Genomic DNA, 26,742 nt, shown 5'->3' on the forward strand with positions numbered 1-26,742 from the left:
CTCACTCTGCTTCAAAACTGCCTCTGATTTGCTTCGCTTTTAATACTCGGGGCTTTGTAAAGCATGTGCTGATTATTCTATTATTTCTGACTTTTTTTCTGATTATTTCAAATGATGTCAAAACAGCAGTGCCAAGAGCACATGGCGGCACTGCGCAGCAGTATTGGAAAGGTCAGGAGTTTTTTTTTTTTTTTTTTTTTTTTTTTTCTTTCCCCAATTGCGAAAGCTGCCACAAAACTTTTTTCAACCTTTTATTTGGAGTGCCCCCCCCAATTAAGAATATGCCTGAAGCTTTTCCAGTTCTTGTTTTAGGCCTCAAGTAAATTAAAATAGCCAATATGTACTGACAATTGCCAAAAAAAAAAAAGAGGGGGGAACTATATATATATGTATATATATATATATATGTATGTATATATATTATATATATATATAGTATTTTTCCCCTATATATATATATATATATATATATATATATATATATAAAATTGACATCTTCTATTCATTTTTAATAGAAAAAAAACAAATTCAGAGTTTTTCTTTTTTAAACACAAGAGAGTATTGGCCATGAACAGATTTATTTTGGGAATGGATGGAAAGTGCAATGAGCCGGTGGTGGGAAAGAGGTGGCAGTGGCAAAAAAGTCTAGTTAGGCCCAGCTTCAGCTATGGTGGGAGTCTTCCTTGAGCAACTCTTCCAGTCAACCTATATTGTGGGTGCCGATCTTGGAGGAAGCAAGCCTAGGACAGCCACCGGAGCCCACTTTGAGCTCTCCAAGCACCCAAGGGTGCTCAGTGGCTACCAGGAGCCTGAAGTAGCCTCAAGTCCAACCTCGAGCCTGGCTCCTTCAGTGCAGCTGCAGTCCCAGCTCGTGTCATTACGTCTCCTTCCCTGCATGGCCAGTTTAGAAGAGGCAGTTTAGACTCCCCAGCAGGTAGGCTCTTTGCAGGCGAGAAGTGCCTGAACTTTCTCAAGCCATATGCTGGCTAGGTCTGCAAAACCTAAAGGCATAATCTGCAGCCTAGGAACAGAAGCAATGATGTCCCCACTTGTGGGTGGGTGGAAGACTTCACATCATAATATTCTACTTAAGCACAGATTTACATTTTACTGAAAGTGAGCAACTTGCATTGACTCTCCTGGATTTGATGTCAGGGTCATCTTTCTTCCAAGTGTACTTGAACTGCTTAGCTAACTTGGCCACTCCATTCAATACACAGCTTATTTAACACTTCTTTTTTTATATACACCACACCTCCACCTGTGATCCTGCAGCGACCACAAGACGCGGAAGCTAAGAATCAGTTATTCAAAAATGTTCAAATCCTTCTCCCGCTGGTGGACCTTTGCCGTTGGTAACAGCAGGCAGGAGCTTTGAACCCAAGTGTGACAAGCATGACCTCACCAAAACTGTAAAAGTCTCCTTAGCAAAGAAAAGCAGACTGGGAGGAGACCAGTAAAAGGCCTAGCAAATGGGAATGTCCACATGTTGGCAGATCTACTGGAGTTGTCTAACATCACAATAGAAACAAGGAAGCAGCAGGATCTGCAGTTGAGAGAGGAAGATGCCCATCAGCCTGAGCATGAGCTGGTACTTCAGCTAGCTGCCACAGGTGCTGTCTTGATGATGACAAAAAAGGCTCTGCTGATGGGTTTGCGTGGTGCAAGGAGCAGAAGACTCTGAATTTCTTTCTCCTTTCCCCAAGAGCAGTGGGGGGGAAAAAAAAAAAGTCCGTTTTGCTGCTCCACCTCCTCTTCCAGCCGATCCTTTCTAGCTGCTAGCTCCGCTCCACGAGCTGCCTTGCTACTGCAGGCCCAACACTGGCATTGCTTTGGATGGAAATAAACAGCCGCTTGGCTTTTATATTTTCATCTCTAACACAAGAACAAATCCATTGTGGACCTAGCATCTCACACTTTAAAAAGGACTTTTTAAGTGTGCGGGTCTGTTTTGGACCAGATGAAAAGGAAAACTACAGATAAAGAGGAAAATGAGAACAATAACAACAGCAACAATAAGAAACAGTTCTATTTATGAAATCATACTGTTCAAATACCAAAATACAGACTACTGGTAAAGTCCCTTACAATAGATGCCCATTCAGTGAGACCATAACTAGTGATAGATGAACTGAAAAAAGCTTGGAAAGTTGAGAAAGATAAAGAATAGGTCTGAGAATGCTGTGGGATAAATTTTCCACTTTACCTTTCTAATAACTCCTGATTTCAGTTCAACTAGAAATAAATACTGCTGAAAACCTGTCATTTCCAGCTGCAGAAGACTCTGTGAATACAAAGCTGCATGAAATATGAAAAAGTGTGTTTTGCTGTACGCTAGTTTTAAACTCAATGATTTGGTTTAAAGATTTCATGCCAAAAGCTAAACTAATTTTTCCTGGCTCCAATGCAGTTCATCTATGACTAGTTGTGATATTTTTAATATAGAGTTCCTCATTTACATAAAAGAGGTAAAATAGGTCACAATAGTTTAAACAAGTAAATTAGGAAAAAAATTAGTTGTATTTGCAATCATAAATAGGTAGAAAATACAGACATTTTTAAAAAATATTTTTTAATGAATTTGGCAGTGGACCATATTGAAATGCAAATTTATAACCAAGAAAAAAATTCAGAAATCCAAAAAATAAGTGTTAGAAAAACCAAAACTGTAAAAAAAGTGAATGTGCTCATTGGAACTCAAAACCCAGTGATAACAAAAAGAATCTCTCTTTTTTTTTTTTTTTTTTTTTTTAGGGGAAGGAAAAGGGGAGAGGGGCACTATTTTCCCAAAACAATGTTCTATTCGCTCTTCATGGATCCCAGCCCTGCCTTGCAGCCATGCTAAAGAGCACAGCGGGGCTAGAGAAGTTACGCAGCGAACGCTTCAGTGAGGTTGTTGCATATGTGCAAGACGTTTTCACTTGGTACATGGAAGCAACTGATTTGAATGGCACAGTTTATACCAAACTGGGGCTGGGTTCTGGTTCTCTATTAGTTGTACTTTTAAAGGTGTAGTATTAACCCTCTGGTTCCTAAAGCAAAGACATTCTCCGCAAGGTGGGAGATGGCTCAATATCCAGCTGACTCACCAGAGACATTTTTCATGAAGCCAAACCATTTTCCCCCCCTCCTAACTAACTAAAGTTTGTCTCAGCTACATAGCATGAAACTAATGTGCAAACAAATCTCAAAAGCAGTTATATGACAATGTATCAAAAACAAACAAACAAAAAAAATCAAGCATCAGTGTTTCATCTGCACTCCTCAAACCATTAATTTAGATGCCTAAGCTGTTACTCCCATCTTAACCAGGGACGTGTGCCTGTTTACGCAGGCACTAATTGTAACCCCAGAACAAGAGTCCAAGTCAAAGCCCACTACGAGAGTTATCTTTCATTCCACTTCTGTGGCTTTGATGGTAAAAGATTTATTAAAAAAAAAAAAAAAAAAGCAAAATTTCTCCAGTGAGATTCTCAAGGCTTTGGGATGGCTATTGTCGCTGGCCCAGCAGGTAAAATGTGGTATTTGCCATCTCCACCTGTGGAAAAGTTTAATTTATAACTCTTATAATACAGTCACCAGAGAAGAAAACAAAAGCAACACTGCAGTGGCTAATTTGTCTCTGCAATTCAGCCATCCGATGCAAAAACATAAATAAATTCAAATTAGAAAAAAATTGGAAAAAAAAAGTATAACTTTTGGGGTTTTCTTTTCTTTGTTTTTGGTCCATCTCTTTTAGTTTTATATCACCCCTTCTCTTTTACAGTAATACCAACAAGTTAATCAACAAGTATTTGTGCTGCTGTGGCCAGTTAGTCCATGGGACATTAAAGAAAAATAAAACTACCATGTAGGAATGTTAAGAACTGGCTATGTTCCTGTTTAAATGACAAAACCTGCCCTGACAGCCTAAACTGACAGTAGCATAACCAGATACAAACTCTATTTTTATCAAGCATTTCCTCTAGATACCTTTGGCTGGCCTAATTGTGGTATCATTAGAAGAAAAACAATTCTCCGTTGAATACCGTGCCCACAAGAAAAGGCGGAGTTTCTCCAGAGAGCCTGTTCCCAGCACAACTTGCTCAAGTTAAAAAAAAACAAAAACAAAAAGCAAAACAAATAAAAGGGGCGGGAGGTTGTCCAGCCTTTGGACAGTCTTCAGGGAGCAGTTCTCCATGGCATTACCTCATTATCTGCTCACTTCAGCTGCTGCACGTCCACGTCTACAGTCCTCGTAGTGATTCCTCTTTATTCCTTAGTCTAACCTGGAATGGTATGCTATTCCTTGTGACCCAGTACAAAATCTTTCAATATGTCACATGTTTCCTTTGCTTTAACTTAAAATCCTTTAAGCCCTACTTCTTCCACAGTTAGATTCATAGGCCTCATAAGTATGTTACTCCCCACCCCAAACCCAAAATAATTACAGTCTAACCTAAGACAAGTGAGGAGACTGGACAATCTGTGTCCAGGTCCACTGCTACTTTTTAGTAACATGGGACAAGGTCCTTAGTCCTTATCTGTTTCCCCAACCAAACCCCCAAAATAAATAAATAAAGCAAATCCTGGTTACCACACTTGGTAAAGTATTTTTGAGATACACAGCTGAAAAGCACCTGTTTGCTGAGTGATATTATTATCTTCATTACTATTATTAACAATGTGTCTATTATAAATATGAATTACTGTGGGCGTAGGTGAGTGGTTTTGCTCTTACTGTTGGAGATGATGTGGTTCGTGTTCACCTTTGGACGGTCAGAGTCCATAAGGGATTTTTTTCCTTCTTTTTTTTTTTTCGCTTGAAACCGAAGTCCAATAGTTAACAAGCAACCCAAAGACCAAGCAAATGTTTGAAGCACCAAGAACACAGGTGCTGCTTTTCAACAGCACTTGACCCCGCTGTTTCAGGGACAGCCTGCTAGTCTCATTTTGCAGAATTCAAGTTTACAACAGCGATACCTCAGCTAAAGTACGCTGCGCTGTGAAATTAAGGAGCAGCTCCTCAACCTCCTTACTCACGCAAAAATAGCAGGCATTTCATCTAAGTAAAAAATAAAAAAGAGAGTGAACCATGCCAAATCTGGCAAACCTCTTCCTAAACTCCTATCGTGTGGGTGATGGGGTCCCAATGCCATGCTCAGATGGGACAGCTACAAGCCTTTCCACACCCAAATCCTCCGCCTCCTCAATCTGCTCAGCTGCTCCAGCTGTATCTTTATTTAGGGACTACGCAAAATATTACGGTACCCTTTTTCCTGATGGGACCCTGAAGCCTGTCGTTTACCACAGTTGAACCAGAGAGTGGAAATACTACACCTTTGAAAATTCTCTTGAAACAGTGTCTTTTTTCTCAATCTCTCAACAGAGCTCCTTCTGTGTGTTCTGTAGGTTACCCTGCTCCCAACCATACCAGCACCTAAAATTGCTTTCTGAGACTTGAATATATTGCTGGCAAGACAATCAATTCAAGTGGTAAGGTTTATAATATTTAGAGATAAAGATATATATATTTTTAAAAAAAACCAATAATAGTAAATTCCTGTAATATGTCTAGTCTGATATGAAAGCTCTCCCTCTACAGAGAGACATCTGCTGTGATTACCTTACAAAATATTAAAAAAAAACCACACACAAAAAATAACTTTCTCTGTGAGAAATAAAAATAAATCCTAGTGCAAATATAAAGCTCTGTAAACCTGGTCCTATGAGAATCTATGGTTAGTAAACGGCAGTTAAAGCAGGTTTATCCTCTCACAGAGAGAGCTCACATCATGGTTTCCACAATGATATGAGTTGGCTTGATCAATCCGCCATTCGACGTCCCGTTGGGGCAGAAGGGGGTGCCGCTCTCCGTTTCTTTGGACCACCGATTCACTTCCTTAGGGGCAGCCACCGCTTTTATCCTCTGAAAGGAGAAAGAAAGCAAAGGTAAGAAGGCAAAACACAGGTTCCACCTCTCCATGCTCAGGGTGGAGGACGTGGCAACGTCAGGAAGGTGATAAGCGGCTGTCTGAGGTGTGTGTGTGCTGTGTGGCCCTGCAAGCATGATGGAGACTATGCTACAGCCCTGATGCTGAGATGGGTACCATGTCCATATGCTCCTTGTCAACTTTCACTCAGCTGCCGAGCTTGACCTGAGGTTGGGAAGTTGGAGAGACCAGAGGACATGAAAAAGCTTAGCCAGCATCCTGGACGCTGGATTTTCTGTGCTGCAGCTGCTCCTCGAATTGCTTTCCCTCATTCAGGAACAACTCTGCCTTTCAGTCCAACATTTCTTGGCCAAGTGGCAACGTTTCTCCTACATCTCCGTTCACAAAGGGCAAACTAAATGGCATCTGACCAGTGTTTACTCTCTTCCATTTCCTAACATGGTTTTTGAGGAGTATTTTGGCTACTTTTAGACTTGTCTCTCAATAGATGGTGACACTGTAGGCAGGAAAATAAACACTCAAGAAAATGTTCTGGCTGCGGCTGAAAAAGACTATTAACACTTGGAGGAAAACAAATTCAAGTATTTGTGCTCCAGGAAACGTTCCTTTCTCACTTTATTCCGTATTTCTTTTTCTAACCCAAAGTATCCCACCTTCTTCTTCAGGAATATCTTGCTCTGCATTTCAGACTGTCTCACTAGGAGAAAACAAAACTAAATCGAAACCACAGATGGGAAGTGGTAAGTTTAATGCTTGCACAATGTCTAAAAACTCTCTGCTGGAATAAAAACAAACCAGGAAAACCAGCGCTGAAGTGCGAAGGGCAAGAGATTGCATAAAAATCTGAAGCTGAGCAAATCTGCACTGTCAAGTCTGAATTTGAAACCAAGTTTTCCAAAGCTCAGGAGAATCTATATCCAGGGTTTTGATTGGACTAATTAGAAAAAGAAAACAGTTAAAAAGTGAAGCGCATTGATTGGCACTGGGATCTGACTTTTACTCAGCCCCTGCAGAGTGAAGGCCAGGCCTGAGAGCCACAGAATCCACAAGTGTATCTGAATTTTCCTGAAAATTCAATAAGCTTTTAGGCATCAGGGTTTGATCTAGGTCTATATCCACCTTCCCAGTGATATTTAGGAGGAATAGCTAGGAACAGCTTTGAGAACAGCAAAGAAAGTCTTTGAGTGCTTGTCTGCACACGAAGGCAACAATTTGCCAAGCTGAAAAATTCAGAAGTGGCAGGAAGTAAAATCATCTGGTGTTTATTTGAGGCCAGAAGGCTTTGCGTTTGCTCTGCTCCTACTGTTTGCCAAAAGGACAGGTGATCTTTAGCAGTCTTATCTGCATTTGCTGCAGGAGAGATATCCAACTTTGCCCTACTTGGACAAAGTGCCAGTTTTCCAATCATTGTGCTTATTTTTATGTAAATCAGAGCAAGTTAAATCTCTCTTTCTCTGTACAGACAACTGTACACAAGGCTACATGCCTGGTCAGATTATAGTCTAACTTATCAAGCTAATGAGGAAAGCCAGCATGTTTGCAACCCATATGCTCTATAAGCAGTCCACCCTCTTAAAGTAGGGAGGGTGAGGGCTACTTCACCTACCTGTGGGACCTCTCTTTTCCCAGTTTCTGTTAAAGCAAATTGCCTGGAGAAGAAGTCCAATGCAAAGAGAATCCTACACTGCCCTGACTCAGACCTGAATTCACTTTCCCATATCTGTCTCTGCCCCACAAGGAGATAGTCCTTACCTCAATGAGTGACCCATCTGACTGTATGATGCGGATGACCATCACCATAGGGATGCAGATCATGGAGGAAAGGGCAAGAACCCAGCCCAGGCCGATTGCCCAGTCTGGGTATGTGTAGACCTTGTTGTAGGTCAGTGGTTTGTACTTGGCCAAAGAAAAGATAAAGCACCCCTGTGTAGAAAAGAAAGGAAAACAAAGTGAGACTCAAAAAATGCTGAAAGCAGCAAGGCTCTGTCATTATCACTGGCCCTAAGGAAGCCAGGCACTGAAAGGCAGAACTGATGGACACAAAACATATCTTATGCCAGCGGAACAATCATTCTGCCACTTAAATTACTGAGAGAGCCCTCTACATCTGCTTATATGTAAAGTGTTGCTTGGCAATAGGATGTTGACAGATGGTGCTGGGCAGCCGCAGCATGCTTCCTCGGGCTTTTTAGGGCTCAGCAACTTGCTGCACATTGCAAAGAGTGTACTGGGATGTTCTTCCTAGCAAATGAAGTATGTCGAATGTCTGCCTCAGATTGCTGAGATCTTCTCATTAAAATGGCCTCATAGTCCTATTTCTCAGAGTAGAGGGTGCTTTTTGGAGAGTGAGTTGTCTGTGTCATGAAGCTGACATTTGCCAAGTCAAAGATAAATCAACCCAGATTTAGCCTGCTACATTTTGCACAGGCACAGCAGAGAGAGGTCACGTTAACAGCTAACATCTAGAAAGGTCATGTCTTTGAGGGCTATGTTCAAGCTTCTGAATGAAGCAGCCTTCAGTTAAAGAGATGAAGGCTCAAAGCTGCAACATGGAAGACTTGAAACAGCCGGGTCAGTACTCACCACACAGAGAACTGGTGTGATCACGATCCAGCTCCACTTCATCCAAGGACCAGGTCTGTATCCAATCATATCCTCAATGGCATCATAAATATTATCAGCGCCTGTAACAGACAGTGAGCATATTTATCAGAACCCTGCATATAAAAGCCTTGTAAGGCAGTGGATTATGCTATGGATTAAGCAGGATTACATACTGCTCAAGAAGGATGCTCAGCTGAAGCCCTCTGAAACCAGCTGAAAATGGTCCTCCACCCTCCACCATACACACTCCACTCTCCACTAATGTGCTGGAGGAGTCATCGGGGAAGGACACAACAGCAAAAGGTACACCCAGTTTCTCTGGAAATTTGATCCAAAATGAAGGCCTTTTTTTTTTTTTTTTTTTTTTTTTTTTAAGGACATGGAGTGAAGAATTAGGGAAATGACGAGTCACAAACAGCCATCTTTCTTGATCACTCCTAGGTTACTGTTGCAGGCAGCAACTGAGGCTACTGTCAGACCTTGGCAATCAGCATCACTTGGAAATAACAGGACAGAATGCACTTTCCACTGGCTTTCTTTCATACTTTCTATTTGGTTGGCTCGACCCCTGCAGACAGCTTTGAAAGGAAAATTTTTGACAGACAAACAGAAGTTTTCATGGCTGGCCAAACTTTGAACTCTCATCTCTAAACTTAACGCATGTAAATGCTTGATTGTGCCTTTCTTAATTAGCAATGGATTTTTTTTTTTTTTGTGAAAAACACTGGGGGCTGGCTTGATCCCAGATGCAAATTTGCCTCCAAGAGGTCAGTGCAAATTTATATTTATGGCAGAAATCTGTTGCTGGGAAGAAGATTGTGGAATGGCTAACTATTAAATGTTTGGCTAGAAAAATTGTCACTGACTCATCAAAAGGTATTAGATGAAAGCGTTCTCACTTACCATAAACCCAGGCTACAGCAATACATTCAAAGAATGCAACCCACAAAAGGCATACACCACTAGCTGCATAGTAGTCAAAGAGTTGAAAAACATACATGCCACCCTGCAAAAGAAATACATTATAAAATAAAATATGTTTGTGAACAGCATATGCTCCTTGCCAGGCACATGTTTACGTCAAGTTAATATCTACTAACATATCTTTATGACTGCTCTCTAATAAGCAGAAATGTCAAGCAACTAGGTAAAGCAAACACCTGGCATTACCTTCCCCAGAGAATATGCTTGTTTACTATAGAAAGCACTCTAAACGAGAAGATGATTAACCAAAATTAAGCCACTTAGTATAATTGACTGAGTCACTTAAGTCTTTTTCCTTCTTAAAAGTATTTTAGGATGGGCATTTACAGAAATGAATACTGTAAAGAAATAATAGGTCTTTAACATAAATGCCTCCAAAAAACTAAAAAAGTAAGTAAGTCAGCTCATCAAGAGGATCTTCATTTATGAATTGAGTGGAAGGACTGCTTTTCATCAGAAGAGTTTGTCTTTCTAACTCTATTTTTTGGCTTAATATTGAATTACTAGACTCACTGCTCTCACCACATGGAACTGTATATACCTGCACTTCTGCTTGAAAAACCAAGTTTGTTAGGCACCGCTGTTAGAGGTATTATTTCAACTCTCACAACTGTCCTCTTCCATTTGTTTTTAAAAGCTGTCTTGAATTTTATTTTGGAGATAAATATCACAACAGTGCAGCCACTGGAACATATTTCAGCCTTGTTTATACTACAATAAATCCAAGGGCATACAATTGATTCAGATCTGTGTAACCAAGATTAAAATCTCTTTCCCTGCATGCACTGGATGGGATCTTAATCTGCTTTCCTGAAGATTCCCATTGCCTTTCATCATTTGGAGCCAGATGTTAATATTCATACTCATATTGATTAATACCTTAGATTGGAGTGATATTAATGAGATTTCAGTTCTCTGCTCCTCACACTGAAAAGGGGGGAGTATTCAGCTCCCTTTTAAAATGCTTTCAGATCAAGGGATGAAAGAGGTAGTGGAGCTCTAAAGAGCCCTGTTTTTCAGAGTGGCTAATTCTGTGCAGTCTGATTCATAGTGTAAATTGGTCTACACATTGCCAAAAACGAAGACAATTTCAGCATCTGCCTAACTTACCTCAGTCACCATAGTTAGTCCCAGAAGATAGCTAAGGAAACACACTATAGCGATGAAGATTTCCCGTCGGTAACCCTTCCTTAGGAAGGATGGGTGCAGATCAACTAATGACGTGATCTGTCCTTCAACTTCAACAAACTAAAGCAAATGACAATAAAGAAACATGACTCAAAACGTATCCACCACGCATTTTATTCTGCCTCATCATTAAACAAACACTGCACAGCAACACTGTAACCGTACTCTGTGGCAAAACATGACTCTGAACAAATAACTCCAAAACCATTCCTTATAACCCAAAGCTTAAAGTGTGGGGGTAGTTTTCAGTTTAGAAGAAGCTTTCAGAATTGCTGTTCATTTCCTAGCACCCTTCTGAACTGCTGAAGAGGCTTTGTAAATGCAAGCCACAAGGATTGAGGAACTTAATTTGGTGATGGGAAGGACTTATGTGGCTTCCATGCCATAGCTGTTTCACATGAATAGGAGATGTGTGCTAGAAAAGAGGTGGAGAAAAAATGCTCAGAAAAGCTTAAGCCTTCTGAGCTGGGACAGCACCTCTCAGCCTTTCTTTGATGTGCCCCAGCACTTCATAAGTACTATTTCAGTTAATTCTATAATTAGATATAATTTTATTCTTGGTTTTGGCAATAAAAACCCAGTCAGTGGAAAGCAGGCTTTGATGCTAAATAGGCAGTCTTTCGTAACCTTGAGTGCAGCGTACTTATGACAGAGGCTATGGGGCACTTGTTTAACAATAACTGATCTCTTGAAACATTTCCTGTACAAAGATTTGGTAAAATATCTGAACATGTACAACAAAAATGCAGCCTTGAACAGATTAGCCAAAATCTTAATTTATCTAGCTCCATGCTAACCGTGTTTGTGCTTACGTGCTGTTTGAGATTTACGTAAGACGCGTAACTTGAGTTAACCAAATAACCAAAACTGGATTTGAATAAAGGTTTTAAGTTTCTGGAACAGAAGACCCATCTTGCCTACAGAGAAAAGGGATTGCTCAGCACCTCTCAAACAAATCCAGAGAAAGAGAGAGATCAATTGGCTAAGTCCTGCCTTGCCACCAGGCCAGGTCCAAAACTTGCAGGCGTCAGCGCAAGTCCTTCTGTTCGCTTTTGGACTCTACCTGAAGCAAAAGCACCAAGTTCACTGAAAACAGGAGGATATCAAGGAGAGCCAAGGCAGCCTCTGTGGAGATGACCTTCGCCTTCCGTGGCTGAGCTTACAGTCAGCACTTTATCATGGAGAGTTCATGACACAGTGTTATTCCAAAACAAGGTATCTTTTCCTATCCAGTATCTAAATTGCTCTGAGAGTGCCCAGAAGTGCCCTGTAATAACCGTGCCCTTTCTGATCAGGAGCTGAAGTCCCATTCAGGAATGACAGCCTATTCTGCAATTATGCCACTAAATTTTGTTGTCCTCTATCTTGTTACTATAACTTCTATAAAACTGGTTTTCTTTTTAAATACAATCATTTCCTTTGGTCTGATTTGATCTTAAACCGCTCTGGCATTCCAGAAACCTGCTTGACTGCACTCCAAAAAAAAAAAAAAAAAAAAAAAAAAAGAGGGCTGGAAGAGAGAAATTAAGCGCTCCAATTAGTTTTAATCATTCCATGCAGTCAGGAGCTTTCTAAAATTAATGGACAGCTTCCAGTTTGCGTAAGTACCGAGTTGCCGAACCACAGTACTGGGCACTTTTAAATTCATTTTGGAGTGACTGCAAGGTGTTCAATGGATTTCAAAGATTAAGCTGTAAAGAGTAATTTAGGATAAATGGAATAGCAAAAATATGAGAGATAAGTGCACAATGACTGGGTAAAAATCCATTTACAGAACTCTCTTCATATGGGAGAGGATTTAGGCTAAACAAACATTTCACCTTTGTCAATGGGGTTTTTTGTAATCTTAGTTACTTTCCATTTGAGTGCAGAAAAGCTGCCTGTTGCCCTGAAAACTTAAGCAACTTCAAACACGGAGTCACAGCATAAACCTTGGTCACATCTGTTTCCTTGTAAGTGGTCTATCTAGAAATGATTTACAGGTTCTTTTGTGGTATTCAGTCCAACATTCCTGCAAGCAATCACTGGGAAAAATAACCTAAATCCTTGCTTGGACTGAACTTTTTGATTTTTCTCTTGCTATTAATTACTAGCAGCATGTGCTATGTCACTGGGACAGCTGGAGCCATTCTGAGATGCTCCCTGGGCCGCTCGGAGGTGCTGAGGGCAGGCTGGCGTCGGAGAGCCGGCAGCACCCCAAGTTGCTCCGCATCTCTGAGAACCAGGCCAATGGCAAAGGCTGCTTTTTTGCCCTCTAACAGTTTGTGAACTTTTACCCTGGGTATACCGGCCCCCCCCCAAAAAAAATTTGTGCTGTTTGTGCCTGGTACATGGCTTTGCATTTGTTTGGCACTTGGCAACCCTCGGCACCTGCGTTCCTCGTACTTACTAATTCTTACAACATTCGTTACTGAAGGAGTGCCCATAGCACACCGCCAACTGGTTGCCACGGCACAAAGTACCCTACAACAGATTCCTGTAGTCTGCCGCGTGCCTGAAATGATAAGCCACGTCTCCGTGGCCAGGTGCACTCACCTGGCTATCCAGTCCAAGCAACAGAAGCATAATAAAAAAAAGGATTGCCCAAAAGGTGGGCAGCGGCATCATGGACACGGCTTTTGGGTAGGCAATGAAGGCCAGGCCTGGACCTAGAGGAGAAAAAGAAAATAGGAAAGGGGGAAGGGAAGGGAAGAAAAATAGTAAGTACCAGCTCTTTGGCAGAGGTAGGCACACTCAAATGCAGGAATGCCTGGTTCCGTTCAGATAAATCCAAACGCGGCTGGAAATACCAGGAGTGAAACAGTTTGGCTCTTTTATCTGAAAACGAAGCACGCATGACTACAGCAGAAACCACAGGCAACCCCCCCAAGGCCACGGCTAACAGACCACCGGTTTTAACATCTGCCTCAAACATGCCCGTAACGGAGCTGCTCCTATGCCTGCGCCGCGCGGCTGCAGCGCCGGCGCAGAGGGGGAGGGCGAGGGGGGTCGCAGGGGAGTGGCAGGATCCCATCGCTAGCCCCCACGAGCACGATGAAGATGATGATGATGAAACTATTTTGCATGCAGGGAAGGGACTCTGCTCCAAAGGCTCCCCGGGATCGGCACTAGCGCGCCCGCTGCCTCCCGCCGTGGGCCACCTCCAAACCCTGCTCGGATTTTGTGGGGGGGGGGGGGGGGGGCTGCGCTGCACGGGCAGCCCCTCTGCAAACCCTGCGCTGGGGCGAGCAGGCTAGTCCCCGCTCGGGACCGCCGCGCCCCGTTCCCCCCCCCACCCTCCGCGCGGCCGGCCCGGCCACCGAGACGCCGGGCAGCGCCGGGCGCGGCAGCGCCACCGGGGCTGGCGCCCGCCTCCCTCCGGGCTCGGCAGACCGAAGCCTTCGGCCCGAGCGCCGGCTCCGGGGCGGCCGGCGGCTGCGCGCGGAGCCCCCGCGCGCCCGGGACGCGGGCGCTGCCCGGCCACCGCTCCCTGCAGCGCCGAGGGAGGACGAGCCCGCTGCGGAGGGGACGCCGCGGAGCCGGCGCTTACTGCCGGCTCCGGCAGGGCCTTTCCATTAAACCCGGGAATGCCTCTTTTTTTGTCTTTTTTTTTTTTTTTTTTTTTAAGAAGCCTCAAAAATCATCATTTCCCATGATTTTTAAACAGATTTAAGTAAAACTTCGTTTTCGATGGGGGAAGGAATTTTGGTTTTTAGCTGCTACAGTGTGGGAACTGAATTCTCTTCTCTAATATGTACAGAAAAGTCTCTAAGGCTGCTCTTCCTACCTCCCACTTTTCCTTTGCAACAAGAAAGATGGAAAAAGAAGAGGAAGAAGTAAAAAAAAAAAAATCCTTTTTTCAAACTAAAGAAAACTTTTAAGTCACTGAAAATACTTCAACAGAAATAAATACAAATTAGCCAACAATCGAGCAACTAATTTTATTTAAAATGAAACATAACTAGGATCTTATTCGACAGACGATATCAAAAAAAATTGGTGGGTGTCTAAAATTTGCAGGGGGTTGGCTTCCCCCCCCCCCCCGCCCCCGTCCCGATTTGGGGACCTGCCTCAGGAGGACCTGCTCCAGGACGGCATTTGCGGCTGGTCTGTGCAATTGGTGAGACAGATGCAAAACTGCTGCGCTCGCTAAACCGGGCTCGACTGCCGCCCGCTTCGCCCGGGGCACGTGGCCTCGCTCCGCGACGCAGCCTCAGCGCCCTAAGCTCTGCGCTGGCTTTTATTTCCCTTCGAAACTAACTGCTGGAATATAAGGCGTAAAGTCCGCGGGAAACGGAAACGTTTCCGGCAAGCCCATGACTGATGGCTGTGACTTCGTGTGACACAAAACCGCACGCGCTCAGCACCCGGCCTCTGCCGAGGGAGGCGGCGGGGAAAACCCACCCCGGGACCCGCTGGAAGGATTTCGGCAACGCTTACTGTCGCGGCAAAACGCCCCTGCGGCTTTAGCCAGACCAGCCCGGGCTATAGGTATCCCTCGACCGGCTGAGATGGTTGCAATTTCTGGCCATTGCCAACTAGGGCTGGATTTAAATCCTCAAACTACAAAACCTGAAGGGATCAACTAGAAAATGTGCAAAGAGCCGAAAGAGAAATTCTGAAACTACACAGTGCCATTGCTGTCCCAGGCATAAAACTGGGACTACGTCAGTCCCCTTCAAAAAATGTTTTTTGAGCTGTTGATGAAAAAATGCTCTGTAAGCACCAAATTCATTAGTTAGTTTGTATTTAAACATTACTTAATAGTGCAAGGTTACTATTAGAATATTTACTTTAAAAAAATAGTGCAGCGTTACTGTGAAATAATTTAATTTACCAAACGCCAAGTAACAGGAGTATAGCTGCCTGTTTATCAGTGGATTTAATTAATCAAAATTAGAATAAATATTGACCAGGAAAAAAAAATTCAACGTATAAATATTTTAAAACACTACTTTTGGAATTGATCCATCTACATATTAAAAAAGTGGGGCTATTTACAATTCATTCAGTAGGATTATTCCCTTGCTTCCTGTGTCCAAACAAAGCAACCAACCTCTGATCAAAATAATCATTATGGCCAAGAGACTTAACTAATTGCATTTGCAAGAGATATGCCAATTTTAGCCACCCAAGAATCCAGCGGTGCCACTAGTGTCATTAGTTTTTCATTAGCCCTTGTAACGTGAGCTATTTTTCATAAAGACTTAACTCCTGGAGTCATATGATTAGAAGACAGGTTTGCTCTGTTTATTTTATTTTATTTTTAAATGGTATGTTTGCAGAGAAAAGCTTTCAAATACTATGCAGGTGAATTATAGTTGCTCAAAAAAAAAAAATCAGAAAGAAACGCTAAAATTGCACAGAAGTGACACTGTATGAATCTGGTGAGCTCTAAGCCTGCCCTGTGGCTGTTGAGGCCTGACTCGTTACGTGTTGAGTTCCTGGGGCTGGTAATGCCCATCTACTCTGTCGCTTCACCATCTACTGGAAAATGCAGTGCTACACCTGCCCTTACAGATAAGACACGCACAGAAGAGAAACGTCATCTAGGTTGTCCAAGATATATTCACGTGCTGTGAGGATTTAGCCTCCTTCAGCTGCGTGCGCTTAAGCTGAATATCAACGGCAAGAACACATTCACATCAGGGAAGACTAAGTGTATATCCCATTTCAAAATGGACTTCTCACAGTTACATCAGCCTCACCCTGGAGCTGCATGTGATAAAGACAGGACTGCAACAACTAGAGTTATTGCGGATGAAAATGGTCCACAGAACCCAAAAGAATTAATCTCCAACTTCTCTTGCCTTTCAATGAGACTTGGGAACACATGTCCCTTCAAAAGGCAAAGATAACATTCCCGCTGTGAGCAAGCAAAACTTAAGCTACGAAAAATACATAAATACTGGCTATTTGCATTTGAGTGAAAATAAAGGTAGTCTGACAAGAAGGATGGAATAAATTTTCGTATCAATTAGGTTTCTGGACCCTAGATAACGGTGTGGTTCTCTTAATGCTAATCTCAACTGAAATGGATTGACACCCTCTAGGAAACGTACTAACTGCCCTGTTAACCAAGACAGAGTAAACTACATAACCCCAGCTAGTTGTCACTGCTCTAGATGCAAGCCCAAATCAACAGGTGTGAAGGTGCTTATTTTTCTGGAGATTATGGGAAATCTTGTTCTGTTTTTAGATGTTAGCTGATTGAGTCTGCAGAACTTTGCTCACACGCTAGGCGGCAGTGCCCACCACCACTGCCACCAATACCATCGTACCTGACTCTGCCACATCAGCAATGTTCACCCCTTGCTCTTGTGCCATGAAGCCCAGGACGGAAAAAATTGCGAAGCCAGACACAAAACTGGTACCACTGTTCAGGCATCCCAGCAGCAAACAGTCCCTAAGTCACACATATGTCATGGAGCAAGTTAATTAAAAAAAAATTAACCCATTGTCCCTACTTTATTTACATCATTTAGCTAAAACACTAAACCCCCTTGGATGGAAACTTGCCTATAGCAGTTGTATTTGTACTTGTTGTAGCTCCCCAGGGAAGTCATTGCTCCTAAGCAGATTGCATATGAGAAGAAGATTTGTGTCCCTGCATCTATCCAGACCTAAAGGGAAAGATGGAAAGATTGTTACTACAGGCATCATTGCATTTCAACATTCAACACAAACACACAGTTCAAACTATGTAATACTAACAAAATACTTGCTTCCACTGAGGAGGATAGCTATAGGGTCAGGGAGGAAGGCAAAGAGACTATCACATTTGCAAATTTGTTGGGAAAAGAAAATTGTTAGCATCAGAGCCCACAAGAACATCATCCCTTTAATAGTCCCAGTATTCCCTCCCCAGAAATGATCAATATTTTTAGTATTCCAATGCACTAGGAAATGCAATAAAATTGCTCATGTCTGCTTTAACTCATTTAAATTAGAATCAGCCTACAGCGTCTCTACACTGAAGATAGGAAAAGCTTGAGAAATAGAGGTTTTGCTTTTTTTTCACTTTCTGGTTATTTTGTTAACTGTTCAAATGCAAGATAAAAAGTCATAGGAATGAGGGAAAAAAAGCACAATATAATGCACTTTAAACTATGAGAATTGTATCTCACCTCAGTCTTGTGATTTTTTCCGATATTAAAAAAACAGACAGAATGATATAGCACTACTCTGTGAACTTCTAAGTTAGTAAATACATAGTAAGCCATCAAATTCATCCACTGAGCCCATCTATTCACAGCTTCTTTCTGCTAATGCAAATCTGCTAATGCCAGTAGAAACCACCAAAGACATCTGAATAAATGATAATTAAGATTGTAGATAGTCATCTCCTCCCTCCCACCATCACTTTTCAGCATCCTACTGACTAGTAGCTCCTTGGAGATGATGCTTTTGCTGGACAGTCTGAGATAGCCTAGAAAACTCACTGTGGAAGAGGCGCCTGCCAGCTCATGTGAATCTCTTCTACATTCATCAGCTGTCACTCTGGGCTTAGGGCTAATAGTAGATCATAAAAATGATAGGGTCCCATAAAAGATGCATTCATAAAATATAATGTCTCCTATAAAATAGGTGTCTTGTATAAAGGGGGCAAGACTACAGCATGAAACAAATATCCAGGATGTTTTTCCATTACACTTTTCCTGCTTCAGTTATTTTGCTACCATTATAGTTTTTGTTTTAACCAAATACTCGTTAGAAAGAAATATCAAAGAAATATATATCCTCAAGGTCACCAATATTTCATTATTTTAAAAGATCTGTTCTTTTCCTTTTTTTATTTGTATAGTATTTTATTGTTTTGCATTTCTCATGTGATCACTGTTGGCTGAAGTGATGCTGATCTGTTGAAGTGTCACTTATTTGCTCTCTGTGAGCCCAGACAGGGATCTTTATCTAATTGTAGCCTGTAAGGAAAAAGGAAGCCTAGCTCCCACTAGCCAGTATGAAGCAATCTTCCCTGCTGTGCTTCAGAAAGCATTTGTCTCCACCATTCTATTATTTCATGCACTTTTTTCCCAATCTCCTCCTTCTGAGCAGTGGGAACTAAGTGACACTGATACTCACAGTTGTTGCTTCTTGTTCCATCTGTGAAGCTCACGTTTCTCTCCTTTGAAACTAAAGGCTATCCTCATTAAAAAAATGCATCTCCCTTACCTTACCAATAAGAAAGCTGAGATTCTATAACGGGACAGAGTCTACAGCCTCAGAGTCCTTTGACACAAAAAAAATACACACACACGCATACACACATACATACACATGGAAAAATGCATTAACACATATAACAGTGATCTTTTTAAACAGATACTCTGGAAAATATAACTGAGCATTAAAGTTCATGCTATATTTGGACCCCTAAAGACCATGGAAAAAATCTAGTGCCGTGACATCACCACCATCACCCTCCACTGACTGAACCCCTTGTTTCAGAGTAAAAAGCATTCAAGAAATCATCCCACTCCCCATTCCTGATTCTGTACCTGTGGATCAGCTAACCGTGAGATATCAGGATAAAGATAAAACTTGATGCCTTCTGCAGCTCCAGGCAGGGTCACTCCGCGGATTAGCAGAACAAGGAGCATGATGAATGGGAATGTGGCAGTGATGTACACTACCTGGCAATACAAAGAAACACTATATGTTTAGTCTGTGCTGGTTGACACTACAATTCCAGAATCAGAAGAGATCTAATGACTGGAATTCAAAGTCCCCTCATACCTAAAAAGGACCTGACCTGGGTTTCTGTTTGTTGAGTCTATTTTTAGTTTAATGCTCTTTCCCACTTGCAATTGTTCTCCTGGTTCCTACACTCAGCCAATGCAGGATGTTGCTTTAGGCTTTGAGAAAATGCAGGTTCATCAGTCTTCTCTGACCACTCTCGAGGAAGTGGTTGTGTCATTCAGGCACTGAATACAGAGGACTTTATACAACTCATGACTTTAGTTAGAAGTTCTGCCTTGACCCTATTTCTTCTCCTCATATCACAAGCACACCTTTGCCAACGAAGCTGGAGAGGTTCCCGCGCCAAAGGTGCTGGAAGCATTAGCTCACTTTTTATACGAACCTTTAACCCACAGGGTGGTTTGTAAGCAATCTGCAAGCCACCATGACCCTTCCCCAGAAATTCTGCTTCACAAGGAATTTCTTCAATAGTGGAACTCCATTTGTTTTTCTTCAACTGTGCAGATCTGCTGCTAACTCTGTATTTGCACTGAAGCCTCACAAACATAATATCAGCATTTTCAAGTGATTATTCTGTTAGAGATGAAGATAATCGAGTCTGTGCTTCTTCGTCTCCCTTTCCATTGCCTTGGATGCATTAAGCTCTCCAGGTTGGCATCAGCCTTGACAGTGGTAATTTCCAGTTCCATAATTATATTCTTGCCTTTTCTGCCTATTCAGCAACATCATTATTGAAAACTAAGGATCTATTCATCTAGTTTTGAGAATATGTCTTCATTATCTTTAACCTCTCTTCCCACTGTCTGTGAATAACAGCCTACTTCTTTTCTTCCTGCTTTCTATTCATTCATTTGATGAAAGAGCCCTTTGCTCTAATCTTGAGCGTGAGGGTTAATTTAGCTTGGCTTTGGACAGTTCTATCTTTAGACCCATACTTTTTGACCTCTAACATTTTGTTGTCCTTGCTCATCACAGCTTTTTTCATTTTTTATATAACTGCTGCATTACAATCAGGAACCACTACTGTCCAAGAAAGGACTTTTTTCATGGAGTCAGATGATCCTCTCAGGTAATTAGTTTGCTGCCTTGCATTAAAATACATTTTTGTTTTTCAGAATTTGTTTAACTACAGTAAAGCTCTTGGGATGCATCATTTTTCTTTTTAAGTGTGTCCTCTGAGAATAACGAGGAGAACTCAAAAGCCAGTATTGCCATAATAATTCATGGAGCTAAACTGATTTCATAAAATGAAAGGAAATGTTTTCATACAGACCCTTTTCCATTCTCTTCCTGAAGTTTCTATATAAGTGGTATATTTGCCGCTGACAAATAATATAGATTACACATTTTCACCAAAAACTGAAGGATAAAAGGGGAATTTCTGTACTTTTTCATCTTTTTTTTTTTTTTAACATGTAATCTCAGTCTACATAAAATCAAAGTTTTCTTACAAGAAAGATATGCTTGCATGTGTTCACAGGAACTGAGTAAATTCCACCTACAAAATCAACTTTACCCCACAGGTAAGAATTCTCCAGGAGCTCTGAAGGAGTTTTAAAGATCAAGCACATTATCCAAAAAAAGAATAAGCACAATTATTATTTTTTCCCTCATGATTTGGTATTTATTTCCCCAATATGCTACTACAAGATTTAAAAACTGTGTCTTCTTCTCTCTCTCTCTCTCTTTTTTTTTTTTTTTTTTTTCTTGCTCTCCTAAGAGCTATTAACACGCTGGAAAGCAGGGAAGTGCTATAAACAATGATCTACTAAAGTAAACTAGACTTTTCAAATAATTAAAGTCCTCCATTAGAGTTTACAGTTTACTTTTGTATGACCCCAAAGTTAATGGAGTCAACCAGAGACTTTCCAATGGTTTTACTGGGCTGTGGCTCCATCCCCTAATGATCTTGGATACTGTGAAAAGGAGGCCATAAGAACAATTCTGCTAGGTTTCTAGAAGATAAAAAACATTAGATAACTGATTCAAATTGATTTTGTTGCATTCATGGGAGCCTGAAATAAGAACTTGGAAAATCTCTTGGAACCATCTTAGCCCGTGTCAAGCAGACCCCCTGCTCACGAAGCACACTGCCGAAACGGGCATTTCCGTTCTGCTCTGTGGGAGACTTACTGCGTTCACCTTCACTGTAAAACTTACACAGTCACCTCTGTGCGTCACATCAATCAGTGGGAACAGAGAACACAAACATTTTTGTCAATGTATACTTAAAGGTGCGGAAACTGTTCTCTGGGGCAAAACCTGGCAGGAATACACAATAAGGCACCAGCCTGACTTTAATGAGGCTCCATGAGAAAACCACAGAAAGCAAGACAGAAATGACAGTGAAAGAATTAGTTTAGTGAACAGACGAACTAATGAGGTCTGGTTTCCTATGGAGTTGTGTCTCTTGGTTGATTCTTCAGGAACTAGTGAGGTACGACTGCAAAATGATGCTTTTCTGGCAGCTGAGGCCTTCACAATTTCTCTTTTCTTGTGAGTTCTCTGGGATCTAATAAGGGTTCACCCTGTGCCCTTTTTTTTTCAGCTGTGAGCCTACAGAGTTGCTCCCTTTTACCTAGTTGACAAGAAATTTGTTGGAGCTTAACATCCTGAGACTCCTCTAACTCTGTCAGATTTATCTGAAAACATTGACTCAAACAACAGGTTTGAAAGTTAAGACACAAACAAATGCAATGGCTTCAAAAGCCTTGTTTTCTCATGAAACTAGACTTAAAAACATTCGTGTACCCAAGGGGCAGTAATACCATGCCCCATACTGCTAAGTAATTGACCAAGATTTTCTATAATTTGTTACTTGCACTGGAGTAGAGTGAAGTTCAGGCATGATTTAACTGTCACCCTTTGGAGAAAAACGTGACTCTAAAGAGCAGACTAATAAGAATATGATGGGGAAAGAAGTAAAGCTACAGAGACATGCAAAAGTGAAGCCTCTGCTTTACTACTCTGGCTTTTGTGCAGACACTAAAGAGAAAGGAATTCATTATTCTTCTCATTTCACTCAGCCCTAAGCTGCATCTCAGGTTTTTAGTAGAGAAAAAAAGTGAGTCAGAGCCCTGATAAGCAGACTGCAAATGAATTCGATATTTGGTAAAAAACACCTGAATGTCACAGTAGTTTTAGATCAGGATCTCTGCTAAGGAGAGTACTTCTAAAAGAGCAACTGAGTTTAGTCTGCTGGGTCTACACAGAGCTCTTCCGTAAGTGAGCAGCATTTCAAAAATGCTATGCAGCCAGCAGTTCCCACTGCCTGCAGACATTCCCCCTCAGCTATGTTAACAACCGCTCCACTCCACTGAGGGAGAACTTGGCTGATACGAGAGCATGGGTAGGACGCACAGAGTACTACAACTATCATAAGTCTAAGATTTCCCAAGATGGTTACAATCATCATCGGGATGCTCTTCCTCACAGAGGTAAAGGGGTATTCAGAAAGCTGCCTAAGCTGTTTGCATCTACCTTGTGATGCCACTGCAATGATGGCTACTGGACTCAAAGGCATTTTGTACCTTGAGTGCCAGCAATGACTTTCCAAAGACATTCAAATCCCTCTTTTATTCAGTGCAAAAATATTTTTGCAATGGCATTACCTAGTACTCATGATGTCTGCTAACTTTTTATTGCAATGATTATGAAAAGGGTAAAAGAGCACTTACTTTCCCAGTCGATTTGACTCCTTTCCAAATGCAGAAGAAACATATCACCCAGACAAGGAGGAGACACAATGCTAGATCCCACTTGATAATACCAATATCTTCAATTCCTGAGGACAAGCTCAGTACATTGCGCCTAAATATTTGAAAGAAAACAAAGCAAGAGAGAGATGCAGGAGCTCAGTTAGTTCAGAGTCTAGTTATGATGTCTGAGAGTATAAAACTGCATTTATGACAGTAGATGCACTGGTATATCCCAGTCCTTTGAATGCTGCTTGTCTAAGTTAGCGTTGTTTATTTGAGTAACGTTAAGCTTTGCAGGACTCAGTCCTGTCACTTCTCCCTTCTTCCTGACAATATATACCACAAACATTTCATTTTAAGCTCTTTTTTTAGTAGCCTATGACCACCTGGGTATGAGATAAGTATGCATGCTCAAAGCACTGTGGCTATTGTGCTTGCTCCCCTTGGCGATGCAGAACCGACTTGCCCTGGCATCTCTCCAGCCCCAGCTCTGAAGCCATGCGGCAGCACTGCACACATCATCTCCATCACAGACTTTGGGAACTACCTTGTGTTTGTGCATTTCTCCTCATTTTCAGCTCATTACTGTGACTATTGCAAGGAGGAAAGAGAAAAAGCAGTGTAGGAAATCGCGCTGGGTGGCTATGAAGCACAAATTCTGCATTAGATACAAGCTCTCTTGTCCTTCTGCCTTCTCCTGGCTGCCTGCACATGACCACGTCCAGGGCACGCTGCCAACGGCAGCCACCACCGCCACGAGGAGGGTCTTGTTAGCTAACTCCACATATCTTGTAAACTTTATTCTGTCACTTCGTTAATACACAAAAAGAGATTCCTATTCTAAGATAGGTCTTAAGGGGGCAAGACTCGACCATGAGAACACTCTGTTCCTGAGGGGGAAAGATTCACTGTGATACTCTCTTTGGTAATTGCCATAGCTCCTCATTAATACTGATTTAAAACTATCACTTTTTTTCACTTTGTGCAACACACACTATCCTCATGCACTGAAGAGATCTCACATACCTGATACTTAATTTATTCATGATCATTATGAATAAAAGAACATTTTTTTTCCTATTATTTACTTAGGTAAAACTCCTTTGGAAATAAACCTACTAAGCTCAAGGTTTAGCAAGTTTTTTTCAGTTAAGGAGAATTTTGAACAGAATCAAAACAGAAATGCGTTGCCCAAAACTAGATAAATTAACTTGTTACCTAACAGAGAGTTACACAATTTTCTTTTCTGCCAAATACAAAAATCAGCAACTCTCCTTCACCTACAGGAGTGGAGTGTAAAGCACACACAAAGAAATAACAGCTAATGAAGTCACCGATGGAAAATTTGCAATTAGTTTTTGGGAAAGAAATCCTGAAACTGACCACTTTAATAGGACTCAAACGTTCATCTGTGTGGTTTTTTTGCTCTGCTTGCCAAATTTTTGGTAATTTCAGGTAATCTGCCAAACTCAGATTACCTGAATGTGTGAATGTGTTCTCACCCCAAATGCTTTATGCTGTTCAAACACGTGTGTGTTTTGTTATGGAGAAGAATTAGCGGCACCAGGACAGCAAGTCTGCCTTAATCAGCACTGCTAGTCAACAGTTACGAAAAATCCCTCAATAATGCTTATTTTGCATAAAGTTGCAGTCCTGGCTCACCTGAGCCTAAAGAAATCAGAGAAAAACCCACTGTGCATACACAAAAGAAGAAAATACCTTTATAAGACAAACCTCAGTTGTACTCTTCTGAACTTTTTTTAAAAATGGCAACTTTTCAATTAAAGGGGCAGTTCCTATTAAAAAGTAAAAGGTAACCTATAGCTCTCAGGAAGCAATAAATAATTCACTGCAAAAGTGTTTTGGAATAGGAGACCAATTAAAGCATTTACCCAAGACCTCTTTGCTTCCTATTACAGAACTAAAAACACATGGTCATCTCACCTAGAGCACGACCCAGCAACCCTGTCCAGCTTTCTCAGAGGACACCGCAGCGGGTTACTGAGAGCTAGAAATGCTACTTTCCAATGTCGGGGCAGCAAGCGCATTAAGAAGTGTGAGGGCTTTCTCTATTCTGCATTATCCTTTCTCACAACGGTAGAATACCTTAAGGGATCTGCTCTGAATTTCCAGCAGAACCTCAGTGTTAAAATTATGTTGTAAGAGCTAAACAAATATATTTTTGTAGTAGAACTACTCACACTCAATACCTAGAAAATTCAAGTCTGGGGGGAACAGGAGCTGGGCTACACTTCTAGCTCTTCATTTTTGTTACAAAACCCACTGCTACATAGATAAAACCAAGCTCTCTCAGCTAACTTTACATCTTTTCTGCATGAAGATGTTATTAATTATAATTTATAGTAAATGTGCTGTCATTAACTGTCACTCATACATAATGAATGGGACAACATGCTGAGGCTGAGTTTGTGGTAAACAAGAATGCTTCAACCTTGTTAATACACTGATGTGTTCTAGTAATACAGAATATGGAAATGTAATAGGAGTCGTAACTGGCTCTAGAACATAAACAAAAATAAAATGAGGAGAGTTACACAATCCTTGAAGGATATTCCAGCTCATTAATCAAGTGAAAGCAGACAGGACCTTTCGTACCAGGAGAGGCGAAGCACTCTTCAATATTGCGCAAACAAGAATTACTAACACCGAAGCCGTATGTACCAGGGGCTATGACAGGGAGACTATGAAATGATTTTTCTAATTCTCAAGTTTGCCCTCAAAGGCAGAGACAGCTGCCCCGGATTGTGTTTAGTTTTTCTGTTGCTCCCTTCAGGATTACATGCCATTAGCACGTGATGGTCTTTCTTGGGATTTGGATGAATAAAGTCTGCTGATTACCAAATATTTATAAACACTTGGCCAGCATCAGACAATCAGAGGTTTTGTTTTATCATAATTACCCCATAACACTTATCCCTTATGTATTAATATGTGTGTAAGCCTTTAAGGCTTTGAACTTTAAATAAAATCTCAAGAAATAAAACCTGAAGCATGTGATGCCAAGAGGTAAGTCTCCTGATACAAAGCCAGATTTGCTTAACCCCCTTTTATTGCTGCTCAAGCAAGCATGTGATTTGCACAGAACATTAGTTCAAATGAACTGAAATATCAGGCAGTACGATATGTCCAGCCAGGCTGGGAAGGACACGTGTTCTTCAGCACGAAGAGGTTAATGTCTCAATGTGGTCAATTATATCTGTGCAGGGCTAGCTTTACAAAGCAGCACCGATGAGGATACTACATAAATCACCCAAATGAAAATGGCATTGGGTTTCAGAAACCAAATACTTCCAAACCCCTGAATTAAATTGGAATTAATTGTGCCAGAGGGCAGATGTATATCTTCAGTTTGAGACTATTTATTGACCTGTCCTTTGAATGTGGTAGCTGGCATTGGCTACAATGGCAAAGTAGCTGAAAGTGGGCATGTTCTTGAGACTATTTTCCATTTCAGAGCCATTAAGAATAGTAGCATGGCTGGCGAAAAACTGAGGGTACCAAAAGCTTCTGCCATGTGACATCTTTTCTTTACAACAGTGCTGCATGATCTCTGTTCTTACTTTAAGATACCAGTAGCTGTTTATGTGGAGAGATCAGCTATTTTTAATACTTCTGTAAGTGCCATGAGTTTTCAA

At 41.4% G+C, this 26,742-nt stretch overlaps 1 protein-coding gene across 5 annotated transcripts in view; it reads right to left on the minus strand.

Annotated features, from left to right (window-relative positions):
- Positions 1-534: 534 nt before the first annotated feature.
- Positions 535-26,742, minus strand: part of SLC6A6 (solute carrier family 6 member 6) — a 55,949-nt gene continuing 29,741 nt past the window's right edge. For all 5 annotated transcript variants that reach the window (XM_062585444.1, XM_062585442.1, XM_062585445.1 and 2 more), the window contains 10 exons: positions 23,066-23,198; positions 19,187-19,321; positions 17,208-17,311; positions 16,970-17,094; positions 13,245-13,357; positions 10,632-10,769; positions 9,441-9,543; positions 8,517-8,617; positions 7,686-7,856; positions 535-5,908 (listed from right to left, as the gene is read on the minus strand). In XM_062585444.1, coding sequence (XP_062441428.1) covers positions 5,768-5,908; positions 7,686-7,856; positions 8,517-8,617; positions 9,441-9,543; positions 10,632-10,769; positions 13,245-13,357; positions 16,970-17,094; positions 17,208-17,311; positions 19,187-19,321; positions 23,066-23,198 — 1,264 coding nt within the window. In that variant the 3' untranslated portion in view covers positions 535-5,767. The remainder of the gene's footprint in view (positions 5,909-7,685; positions 7,857-8,516; positions 8,618-9,440; positions 9,544-10,631; positions 10,770-13,244; positions 13,358-16,969; positions 17,095-17,207; positions 17,312-19,186; positions 19,322-23,065; positions 23,199-26,742) is intronic.

Source organism: Rhea pennata, chromosome 12 (assembly GCF_028389875.1).
Source record: "Rhea pennata isolate bPtePen1 chromosome 12, bPtePen1.pri, whole genome shotgun sequence".
Classification (NCBI taxonomy): Eukaryota; Metazoa; Chordata; class Aves; order Rheiformes; family Rheidae; genus Rhea; species Rhea pennata.